General features: G+C 42.3%; 1 protein-coding gene across 3 annotated transcripts in view; it reads right to left on the bottom strand.

Moving 5' to 3' along the window:
• Nucleotides 1-12782, bottom strand: part of Umad1 (UBAP1-MVB12-associated (UMA) domain containing 1) — a 194037-nt gene that overhangs the window by 24029 nt on the left and 157226 nt on the right. The window contains exon 4 of one of the 3 annotated variants that reach the window (XM_021164346.1): nt 7001-7215. In XM_021164346.1, coding sequence (XP_021020005.1) covers nt 7001-7215 — 215 coding nt within the window. Of the gene's footprint in view, nt 1-5411; nt 7216-12782 lie in introns of those variants that run through there. The other 2 variants (XM_021164347.1, XM_029478777.1) reach the window with 2 other exon arrangements.

Here is a 12782-nt window from a genome sequence, read left to right as displayed (position 1 = left end):
TCTTTCCTTCCTTCCTTTCTTCCTTCCTTCCTTTCTTTCTTTCTTTCTTTCTTTCTTTCTTTCTTTCTTTCTTTCTTTCTTTCTTTCTTCTTCCTTCCTTCCTTCCTTCCTTCCTTCCTTCCTTCCTTCCTTTCTTTCTTTCTTTCTTTCCTTCCTTTCCTTCCTTCCCTTCTTTCCTTCCTTCCTTTTTTTAAAGCTGACAAGCCTAGTGCTTTTTCATTTATTTATTTTATTTTTTTAGAATTATTTCGTTATTTTATGTTTATGAGTACACTGTTGCTGTCATCAGACACACCAAAAGAGGGCTTTAGGTCCCATTACAGATGGTTGTGAGCCACCATGTGGTTGCTGGGATTTGAACTCAGGACCTCTGGAAGAGCAGTCAGTGCTCTTAGCCGCTGAGCCATCTCTCCAGCCCTCTGAAACAGTTTCATAAAGGGGTCAGAATGGTTCCAGTTTTCCTTCTTAGAGGAAACTTGCTATGAAGATGAAGGGTGAAGGTACCTTCCTCCGCCATTACATCCAGTTCCAATCTCGGAATGCAGGGCCGCCAAAACTGGAAGAGTATATTTACTTATGAAGGCAGAGGCATCTGCCTCTTACACCCCACAGAATACTGGTTCATTACAGCTCTTAGCAGTGCCATCCTCTGTATTTTCCCTATCGCTGCCTATGTCTTTCCAATGAGACAACGGAAATGCTGAGTTCAGGTAGAAACATGGAGATTTTCCTCCCAGATCTGAGCCATGCTTCTGTAGGGGTAGAGGCAGGGGCTGGTGGCGTTATGGTACTGTTCTTGGTTTAAGCTGTGCTAATTGACAGCTGCAGCTGGTACAGTGTGAGATACAAGACCACAGTCTGTTCCAGGTTCAAATATGTGTATAGATAAACAGGAAGTCTCCTCAGAGTCCAAATCTGTGATGAGAAAAAACTCTGGGAGGACAATGAATATTCAGGCTTCATTTCAGACCGACTGCTATGTGCTTGTCGGATGCCATGTGCTCCTCTTTTGTCTTGAGAATGCCTCCTGCAATGTGCAGTGTACCTTGCAGGTGAAGAACTCAGCTCTGTCTGGACCTTGTTCTTCAAGTCACTCTTTGTTAGCTCCCTAAATATTCCAACCTATTATGTGGAAATACATTACATTTTTCAAAAACAAAATAAAGTATGCACCTTTTGAAAAGCAAGTTAGAAAGGAGAATGACCCAACAATGGTGAAATCCACATGCCGGCCCCTTCTCTCACGAATTAACCCTTTAGGGGTTACTGCCCACACCGTGGCCACTCTGGACAGTTCTTCCACAGCAGCAGTGCTATGCTCAGGACCAGACTCTTTGACAGGCCTCTGAATGGAGCCTTTCTGCATGGGAGGTGTGTGGCAAGCCTGTGGCCAGTTCAGAGGTGTCTGTGGATGCACATTCTGGGCGCAATGATCCTTTGTTTCAGGTTTGACTGTGAGGAATGTTTACTTTGTAAGGGTACAGATTGGGTTTGGGCAAACTCTTGACAAAGAATTGCATTCACAGTTCTCTCAAGGACGAAATAGCTAAACTTTGATGACAAGAGTGCTGTTTTAGCATGGCATGCTTTCATCCATCAGATGCAGTTTCTTGACTATCTTTCTTCTAAGAGCAGATAGAACTTCTTTTCCCTGCTCCTGAAAATCACCCTTAGAAGCAGAAGATGAGATATGAGTTTAACAATTGAGGAGCTATACTTCTGCTTTTGCTATTACCAAAACCAAATAGCAGACATAAGAGCTTGGGTGCCATCAGATTTCCCGGATGGTTCCTTAGAGAGGAAAATGGTCACTGTCATCTGTCCACAGCACTTGTTTTAGGATGGCATTGTGTGTATGGTAGGACCACCTTAGGTAACAGGTGGGTAAGAGTCTGGGCTCCATTGATGATGCAACACTTGCGGGAGGTCTTCTGCACAGCCACGGGTCAGAGTATGTTCCACATGACCTCATCATTGTGTGAGCCTCCCACAGTGCACTTAGAGAACACTAGATGGTCTAATCTGCTGCTTATCTAGGCTATAAACCTGAACTGCATGTTACCCTGTGTAGAATACTGTGTAACACAACTGCAGTTGCATTACTGCACATAACACAGCATAGACGAGGCTCAGCAGCAAGGCTACACAACAGAAATCTTGCAGCTCCAATATAATCCTATGAGACCTCATATCACCCCATATGTGCAGCCTGGTATTGGCCAAAATGTCCCTGTGTGACTTGCGACTGAGTACACAGTTAAAGTCATGGCAAGGTAAGAAGAGATATATACTTGATATTACAGGAAGAGGGATCTGAAGGGCTATAAAGGCGAATAGAATATCCAACATCAGATGGTACGCATGTAAAATGCTTCAAATTCTATTAACTTCTGTAAAAATGTGCATATGTCCCTTGGCCACCACTAATTTATTTTTGGACAGAAGACAGAATATTCATGAATTTAAACTAATGTCAGTAATTGGTAAGAAAAGAAAACTGGGTGTGAATAGATAAATCCACAGTATAGAAGAAGGCCAAATAATTTTGTACTATGCCCCTCCATAAGAAGATGGGAGCTTTATTCCCTGTTCCTTGCGTATGTGCTGTGCTTTATGATTTTATCCCAAAGGGCAGAGTATATAGAGTCTGGAGAAAACAGTGCTGGAGGAACTGCGTATGCTAGAGAAGCCTGGAACCACGCTCTTGGCCAGGTGGCTAAGGTTAATACTGGAAGGTCAGGTTCAGAGCATCTACCCTGGATATCACAGGATCTCACTGAAAGGTGATGTCACACTCACATTTTTGTTTTGTTTTCGGAGACAGGGTCTCTCTATGCCTCTACCCCAGTGAGGCCACAGGCCCAGGTCCTTTCCAATAGTGCCACTTCCTAAGCATTCAAGTATCTGAACTTATGGGAGCCATTCGTATTCAAACACCACAGAGAGTCCAGCAGACCTGACCAGGATTTCTCAGAATTGTCAATATAGAAAAAAATCCGAGAGAAATCGCTGAGAAGTGTAAGGAGAGGTTGAGTAGATAGTAAATTGCACTTGAAGGTTTGGCAGGAGAGAGACGCTAGAGAACTACTATGACATCCCAACAGTGTGTGTTGGATGCCGTACCGTGGTTGGTTCCTTAACTGCGAAAGATGTCAACAAGAGGGGACAAATGAAGAACTCTCTCCTTATCTTTGACACATTTCTATAGATGAAAATTTGCTCTAAAATTTATTCACATTTGCAAGATTAACATTCTGCAATGCTGACGTAACAGAGTTCCTATCCATCAATCAATATATACATCTCTTTTTTCTTCCTGCTCACACACATCCATCCGCCAAGCCATATGGCATGAGTAACTTTCTTGAAACATAAGAATATTCCATCTTTAGAGCCAAATGGAGTCAGTCCTATTTTTGGAGTCTTAGATTTCTCAGGAATAGTTGGGTCATGCCCTCAGTAATGTGTCACAAATGCTCAAAAGATAACATCCCAGAACCCAGAGTTCTCAGTGGCTTGGGAAGATAGGACCCCTTCAGCTTCCTAGCCAACAGGACTACACTGCAGGCGGCTGTTGCTCAGGACACAAGCGATACGGGATCACATTAATCTTGGAAAGCAACATTTGTTTGAGATACCCAATGGGATGCAGCATCCCATTGCTGAGCTGAGTGGCTGTTCTCAGGAGGCGAGCGGCAAGACTGGTGAGCCACTATTCTACAGGGGGAGTGGGGTCATTTCTCTGATATGCCACACCTACCCGCTAGAATTATAAAAAAAATGATGCTCCTGGGAAAACATGGTATTTTCTGTCATAATGTTTTTAGTTATTTTATTTGAGGGAGGATTAAAAGTTGGTATCAGTGATATTTACTTAAAAAACCCAAAGGCCTACTATAAGGTTCCTAGAATTTTTAGTAAAAAATATTTTTTGTTAACGTTTTAACTGCACAATTTGAAAAGTTGAGCTAATAATTTAACTAAGTAAATAACAAATTGGCTGGGATTCCTTCTCTACTTTTAAAGAAAAGAGTACAAAGGCCATCAAAGACAGTTGGAAAAACACATGTGACTTCCTAAATATAGTAGGATTTGAAATCAATTCAGTGAAGTCACATATTCTACACCTCTAATGCTCTCTAGCACGAGACCCTGCTCTTCGACGGTAAGTGCTTCCTATGGAGTTTCAGAAGAGACAGAAGAAACCACTGACATTATTGAAGTGAATGGAGTAAAAGAATGAGTGTGGGTAGATCATTTTAATTTTGGCCAACATGTATGTATTTCACATACTATGTATTTCACATCATGTTATAATGTGAAATATTATAATGTATGTATACATAAGGAGATCAGCCCCTTTAACAGGATCAATGACATTAGCAATCATTAGGTTACTGGGCATTTAACAGTCACCTTTTACTACTCAACATAACCCTGAGAGATATAAGAAATTGCTACTTAGCAAGCAAGGGAATGGAGGCCACCAGAAGTCAGGAGCAGATTCGAAGGCCTTGCGCTTGAACGAGAGTCCTTAGTGACTCGTTGGCTGGCTGTAACGCTTCAGCTCTTTCTGCATATGCTCTACTTTGTTTTCACTTATTTACACATTTTTCAATTTTTGAGATTATAATTAAATAACATTTCTCCCTCCAAGCCCTTTCATACAGCCCCTTCAACTCCTTAAAATTCATGGCCTTTGCTGGGTGTGGTGGCACACGTCTTTAATCCCAGCACTTGGGAGGCAGAGGCAGGTGGATTTCTGAGTTCGAGGCCAGCCTGGTCTACAGAGTGAGTTCCAGGACAGCCAGGACTACACAGAAAAACCCTGTCTCGAAAAAAACAAAACAAAACAAAACAAAACAAAAAATTCATGGCCTTTAAAAAAAACAAAAAACAAAGAAAACCTCAACTAATTGTCACCGCATGCATATTTGGATATATATATTCCTAAATATAACCCATTTATTCAGCCCATTCCATGTCACATACATGCATGTTCTCAGGGCTGACTATTTGGCACTGGACAACCAATGATGTGGTTTTCCCTGGGAAGAGCCCTCGCCTGCTCCCAGCCTTCCTCAGTTGCCTAAAATTCCCGAGCTTCTCTCCATCCAGAGAGATGGTCACTGGTGTCAGCCTTGCTCAGCTCACGCTTGGGAAGGCACCACTTTTAGGTATATAGTTTACTAACTAGGTGTTTGAAGTCATCTGAATTTCGAGGCCTCAGTTTTCTCTTGGGTTAAATGGAGTCTGCTGGTTGGCTGGTTGATTTGTAATCTTTGCTTCAGTTTTAAAATAGCTACATGATTTATACACAGAATAGCAAGTTGCAATTCATAATGTACTTAAATCTGCCATTTATGAAGTCTACAACTTGTCATTAGATATTACTAATGCAATGAAAGCCATTTTGTGGATCTGAAAACAATGAAAACATTTATTTCAATTCACATTCTTTAAATATAACAATTTTAGACAAAAAGTACTTATAAGCACATTTGTAACACGGAAGACATACATATAAATGAAATGTATAATTATATAAATTTTCACATATTTTAAGCAAAAGAACAATCTCTTTACATTCAATTTTGAGAGTACATTAACATGGATAGTTAAAAAGGATGTACCATCACAGAAGTGCTACAAAATGTTCACATTTGTGCCAAAAATAAGGCATATTTCCTATGTAGATGTTTTATGAAAACTATGTAAAGACCTAATTGAAGCCTTAATCTCACACAGTCATGTTAACTGTAAATGAAGTATAATTTTGTCATCACAAATGTACCTTTAACTTTAAATCACACAGTATGTTTTATGAAGACCACACCACATTTATTAAATGAGTATGCAGAGCACATTAAAATTAGAAAACCTCTTGTACTTTTCTGCACAATGTTTAGTTTTCCTGATACTCTCTCTTTGTGAAAAAATATACTTAAAAACCTTTGGCACAGAATTAATAAATTATAACTAATCAAAAGAAATGACTTAAAATTTTCCCGGCAAGGAAATGGCCCTGTTACTCTAGACCAACTCTCTTAGTAGTGTACTGACCGACAGCAACCCTGCTCAGCTTTACTTGGAATAGACAGTGGGCATTCTAGTCCTATCTGGGTGTCTGCCTACACACTAATTGGAACGTCACTCAACTGGGTGTGTTTAACAGTCAAACCCTGACACTGTACTGTGGCCAACACACTTCTAACCAGGGCTTATCAGCAGTGATCTAGGAAGCAGAAGAGGAGAAAGCAGAAGCAGACCCACAATCTGGGAACACACGTGGTCAGGAAGGATAACCCAACGGGACAGTTCTCTAGAAACAGTTCTTCAACACACTCAGCAGGGATGAGAACAAAGAAGGAACACAGCGATCCTTCAGGAGGGTGGAGAGGGCCACATGAGTCTAAGAAAATCAAAGCAGCCCCCTTGGTCTTGAATCAGCAAAGAAGGGCTGGTGTTTCGAAGAGGTTTCAATTTTCCCTAGTGGTTTGTCTGACCTCATTCATAAACACTGTGAGAGTAACTGCATACCACCATAACCTCCTCCGAACCCCAGGACCTTCACACCCGCTCTATGCTCAGGTTGCTGAGCCTTGGTAACCAAGGGAGGGAAGCCTTGTTTCTTTTTCACTGTTGTGTCAGCAAAAACACCCTGTGCCTCTCATATACTCTCAACAATTGGAGTTTTATCACATGGGGAAATATGAGTGGGCTAAATCCATATTTTTTCCCAAAGTCAGTTCCATTCATTAAATTGACTTTAATTTTTATATAAATTCACTTGATTCTGAAGATAAAACCATGAACATGATGCTATTTTATTTATTTTATGATCCTTGCTTGCCTCAAGGCCACCACCAGTGAAATGACAAAGAACATCACACAGGTTCAGTAAAATAGGCAGCCTCATTTCCTTTAAAGCTGCTAGGGTATGCATAGACACAAAGACTACAAATCACAGAGGACTGAATTTTCAAGAGTGAAATCATACCAGAATCGGGACAAGTTGTCGCCGACATCGTATGAGAGTACGTGGTCAGGAAGGTCGCTGATGGTGCCCTGTGCCGCCAGCACATGTGGGGCCAGGGTGAAGGGCACATCGCTCAGGAGCTCAGCTGTTAGTGAGTTGTTTTCCAGAGTCTGGCCTGTCTGATTCTCTGTCTCGGGGCCTGATACAGTCACGCTGGATGTGTTTTCTTTGCCGGTCTAAAAATACATATACATTAAAAACATTTAGAACATATGAACTGTGAGGTTTAGAAGTGGTAAATATGGCATCAGTACATCGAAAAGCCTGGGAGATGTATAATATATAAAACCTGCCAGATTTGAACCCATTTGAGAGATCCATCCATCCAAATCTCTACAAGATGTAAAACTCCTACAGTCTGCTCTTACTCTGAGTGGCCACCCAAATCTCCCTTAAAGGAAAATGCATTCCTGTTATTTCCTCAGCCCTGCGGCATCCCCAGAGCCTGTCGCTGCTTTCACAAATCCCATGGCTGCTTCCAGGCTCTGCTCAGTGCTCTGCTTCCGTGTGAAGTGCTCTATCCGCCCTGTCTACTTTGGAATACCTACGAGGCAAACTGTCCAGATGTCCTTAGGTGTTCTGCTGTCAGTCCTTACTAGTTGCTATCGTCAAGCAGATGCTAAGACGCTCAAGTCAAGTGATCCATGTCTCTGCAGCCAGCCCTTGGCACATGGCACTCATTTGTGTGCCACATGTGAGGCTTGACTTTAGTGTGCGCCATGAGCACAGATTGGAACCAGCATGGTTTGCACAAGGTTTCAAATAAATACCCATGTACCTTGGTCTTTCCATTTCTTTTAAATTAGCATATCTTGGCTACAGCAGTTTAGCAAAAGGCAAGCCCTGACTAGGATGTTCAGAGAACCTCTGTCGATCTAAATACCCATTAATGGTAGACTGGACAGGAAATAAGTGTCTGCATAGCAATAAAGGGAATGGCTTGCTTCTATAAGCCGCTGAAATGTAATGTAAATAATCTCGGAGAACAAAGTCTTTTTTTAGCCTTCAACCTCATGCAGAATGCCTCTTATCTTCACAGAGACCTATTCAGGCTCCTCTTGAACAGGCCTTGACCAGTTATCTCCCGCTAGACTACCCTGACCAAAACTTCTCCAATTCTACTGTGACCTGGCTCTTGTTACTCACTCCCAGGCTATTTTTTCCCAGAGCTCATTGCTTCTGTTCCTTCTGCCCAGGAGGCTTTTCTATCAGATCTACATTGAGCTACTAGCCTGTCTTCCCTATGGGTCTTGGCCCATCTGTCACCTTCTGAGAAAAGCCTCTCCTCTTATTTACACTGTATGCTACCCTCTCACCTCTGTTCAGCCTTCCTGTCTCCCACTTCTGTTTCTGTCTCTAGCCCTTAGTGTCTTGCCATATGCTTGTGACGCATTCTGATTCTCATCTCTCAGAAGCAGATTTTATCTCTTGTGCTCACCGATCTCCCAAATGCCCTAATCAAGACCTAGTGCTCAGAAATGCTCACTGCATGAGTGAAAGCAGACAGAGCTTAGATTCCAATGGTGACAAAGGTTGACAGATTGTTGTCTAGGAAGAACAACTTTAAAGAAGAGAAACAGCATTTCTGTTAGACCTTTTATTAAAGTATACAGTACCTACAGGACAGGGTACATTCATTGTCACTGTAGCAATTGCTAAATTCCTACAAACGGAATTAATAAGGTAGCTAGCGCTATAAAAGGTACAGAACACGTAGAATTCTTTTCTAGTTGCAATCTTTTCTTCCGTCAGACACCACCCTGACTTCTAATAGTATGGAGTGGTGTGATCTGTGTTTTAATTTTCAATGAATGCCACCACCCAGGATGGAAGCGTTGGCTTCTTTAAGTCAGTCTCATGTGTAATATGATGCATCTATACTGCTGCATGTTGGAGGAAAGCGTGCTGAGGAACATATTGGTGTAGAAGGTGTATACTAATAGATATCTTAGGAGTCTTCTGGCTGCTATGTGACAGTGGACAGTGGGTAGGAGGAAGGGTAGCCTGTAACGTAAGCAAGAAGACAGCCTGGAACTGAGAGACTGTCATGTTTGACTAAAGTTGTAACAGCAAAGTGAGAGTAAATGATTGAATTTTGGAAAGAGTTTGGGTGTAAATTCAACCGGCTTTATGAATGAAACAAAGCTGGTATAGGGACAAGAGTATAGTCAAGAATCAATCCAAAGTTCTTGGTCTAACAGTGAGAAGATGGAGCCACCCAGATATGGGCTAAAAGAGTGCTGGGAGCAGGTCAGGGCAGCACCACTGAAAGTTGGTGGTGGAGGCATGAGACACCTGACAGACATCACACAGAGCTGTCCATAGGATTTTAGTCTGCAGCCAGTGAGCTCTGCTAGGCAAAGTCAGCGAGACAATGCAGTACACGGGTCAAGTGAGGTGATGTTGGAGGTGTTTGATGTCAAGAGGTGCTTCTTTTTACTTTGTTTTCATTCTAAATTGGGAGACACAGTTAAAGATAACGAGAAGGAAAGACTTAAGGAAAAAAAACCTCATGGAAGGTCAGTAGAGAAGGAAACGTCTCTTCCACAGCGTCTATATAAATGTCCTTAAGAAACACTAGTCTAGGGAACAACTTGGAATCAGCAAAGCTTCCAAGGCATGGCTATCAACAGTTGTCTTATAATTTCATGAGAATTTTAACTTTAAACCAATCCTTTCTGTATGACCAGTACTGCTTACCCATAAACCTGACCCCACAAACATAACTTTATTTAATCCGAATAACATTTTTATACAATGGGTACACAACACAAAAGAACTTTCTAAGATTTGCAATGAAAACCAATAATAGCATCTCCTGTTATGAGAAAGCTTACTATAAAGGCAAAGGTATATGGGGCACAGTCCGTGAATGCCTCCACTCTAACTTGTATTCACAATGATAAGTCAGCCAACTAGACAGGAAGCAGTTAAGAATGACAGCTATTCCAGACATGTAAAGGCCCTCACTATGTGCTGGCTTGTGTGGAAAAAATTGAAAAGGAACTAGCATCTGTGTGCACCATAAACTCCTGAAGATTACATGTGTGCTACGGCTTAGGTCACTGAAATCAAGATGGTAGAGGGATCATGAGCACAGGGTCTAGATTATACTGTTGTGGTAAAAAAAAAAAAACCAAAAAAAACCCCACCACCAACAACAAAAACAAAAACAAAACTAGAACAATAAGCAAATAGGCTGTCTAACTTCTCTGTTTCTTTAGCTGTGTTGTCAGATCAAATGTTGGCAGTTTCCTTTTCTGGTTTATGTTTCTTTGTTTCTCAATCTCAGTACCTAATCCTAGTTCCTAGGCTAGCTCATCTTATATTCTAACCTACCTACCTTCCTTCCTTCCTCCCTTTCTTCCTATTTTCTTTCCTTCGTTCCCTTTTGTTTTGAGACAGGGTTTCTCTCCATAGCCTTGGCTGTCCCGCAACTTACTACTATGTGGATCAGGCTGTCCTCTAACTCACAGAGATTCACCTGCCTCTGCCTCCTAAGTCCTGGGATTCAAGACATAAGCCACCATACCTGGCAAAGCTCTCTTGTGTTTGTGCACAGAACACTTGTTCAGTATTGAACTGCCAACTTTCCCACTAAGGAGGTGGTATATTACCCATTGACATGTTCCACTCTGAAAACAGAACTCTGAAACTTAACTCTCCAGCAGCAGTATTTATTCCCATTTATACATTTATCTTGCATTTCTTTTTAAAAATCATTCTTATCTGGCAAAAACAGTTTTCTAGAGGGCAAGAACATACCAAACCATATCTAGTACCATAAAGGACTTGGGCTACATGGCATTTTGTTCAAGTTCTGATAAGGCAGCCTTCTGGGCCTCAGCCCTCCAGTCTGTATAATGAGCGATAAGAGAGAAAATGGTTGGCAATGGTGGCTATCATGTGCTGAACACATCCTGCGTGTTAGGCTCTACCTAAGCTGCTCTAAAAGTGTACACTCAATGAGATCAAGTACTAGGTCCGCAGGGTGTGTGCTGTGTGAAAGGTAAGAGGACAATGAGGCAGAACATTTAACTCACACATCTCAGTACATACAGATTGTCAGTAACGAAATGGAGAAACAAACCAATGGTTTCTTAATGCTCTGTCCTACGAACCTACTTTGCTTGTGCTTTGCTAAGACACCAGATCAATTGAGCTGTGACAGATTGAGATGATATTGCAACACACAGTGATCACTAAATAGCATACTTAATGTAGAAGGAAAAAGATTCTAATTTCTTTTATGGTTTGGAAGAAAGGATGGGGAAACATCCTGCAGAGATTGAAAAGAGATGGAAAAGCAACTGTAACTGGAGATAAATTCACCCCATGGGAACAAGTCTACTAAGAGTCTGGATAAGCCATGGGAAAACCCACGGACAGTGAAAGATCCCCAGGATGGTGACGGCTGAGGCAGATAGGAAGGCATGTGGGAATTCTGCGCCACAGAATTTCTTTTGCCTCTGTGCAAGTCTGAAATTTTCCTAAATCAAAGTTTTGAAAGTTTTATTTAGTTAAGAAAATACCACTAACAGCAATCTACCAAATGCCTCCTAGAACGATCTAAATTTCAGCTGTGCTGGATGTAGGACTCCAGCTTCCATCTCTTAACAGTTGGCTTAGCGCAACGTTACAGTCTCCAAGGAGGCTGCCTGCCCTCTTGGCAGCAGGGTGAGTGCCATGATGCAGCTGCTGCTGGCATGCTGAGAGCTAGAAGGAGAGAAATTATACGGCAAAACAAGAGCAAGTCGCAAAGAAAATCTGAGTCAAAATTCAAGGGCCCGAGACCAGCTAAACCACACCAGTGAATCGCTAGCTTGGCAGCTCGTAGAGGTGGAGGTGGGGGCTGAGGGCAGGAACAGGTGCATTGGGTCTCTACAGAAAGCACCCCTCACTCAGACTCGAGTCTTGTGATTTTTTTTTGCATTTGCATAATGAAATGGATCTTTACTGGGAAGAATTAGTATGTTAACTACAATGGGGCAGAAGAAAAGAATCAATTAGCCTTTTGGTTAATAGCCAAATTGCAGAAAACCATTTCCAACATCATGTTCAGATGGCAGACTCACTGCTTTCTGTTCACCGAAATGGCGCTGGGTCATGGTTCCAGGCTCTGAGGTCCTTCATCTAGCTCTGAAACTTCTTCTCCAAAGCAGTAGTTTCCCTCATACTGTTAGAGATGAGTGCAGCATGCCAGGCTTTGGTTTAATGTCACAGGAAAAATTAATGTCCTTGTCTATATCACCAACAACCATGTTCACAACGAGCTGTTGTCGTTTGGGTCTGTAAAAACAATTGCTTGGCCATCAGGTAACCTGTTAAAAACTGGCGGGCCAGATTCACTTTGAATTTCTTCGGGAAGGAGGGCCCTAACAATTCATGACTTCCATTTGAAGAGTCTTCTAAGAGGTTAAGGAATAAAAAAACCAAAAAAACAAAAACCCTCCAAGAATCGAGCTACAGAGCCAGTTCCCTAGAGCAGCCCTCTCGTGAGCCACCCCCTGTGTGGCAAGGAACTTCAGGATCTGGATAGCGTCTACATTCTCCACCCCCCCAACCCCGTTCAGGATCTGGATAGCGGCTACATCCCCCCCGCCCCCCCCTTCAGGATCTGGATAGCGGCTACATCCCCCCCACCCCGTTCAGGATCTGGATGCCGTCTACATCCCTCCCCCACCCCGTTCAGGATCTGGATGCCGTCTACATCCCTCCCCCACTCCGTTCAGGATCTGGATAG

This window comes from Mus caroli, chromosome 6 (genome assembly GCF_900094665.2).
Source record: "Mus caroli chromosome 6, CAROLI_EIJ_v1.1, whole genome shotgun sequence".
Lineage (NCBI taxonomy): Eukaryota > Metazoa > Chordata > Mammalia > Rodentia > Muridae > Mus > Mus caroli.
The sequence above is the reverse complement of the archived record's forward strand: the minus strand, read 5'-3'. Positions and strand labels throughout refer to the sequence as shown.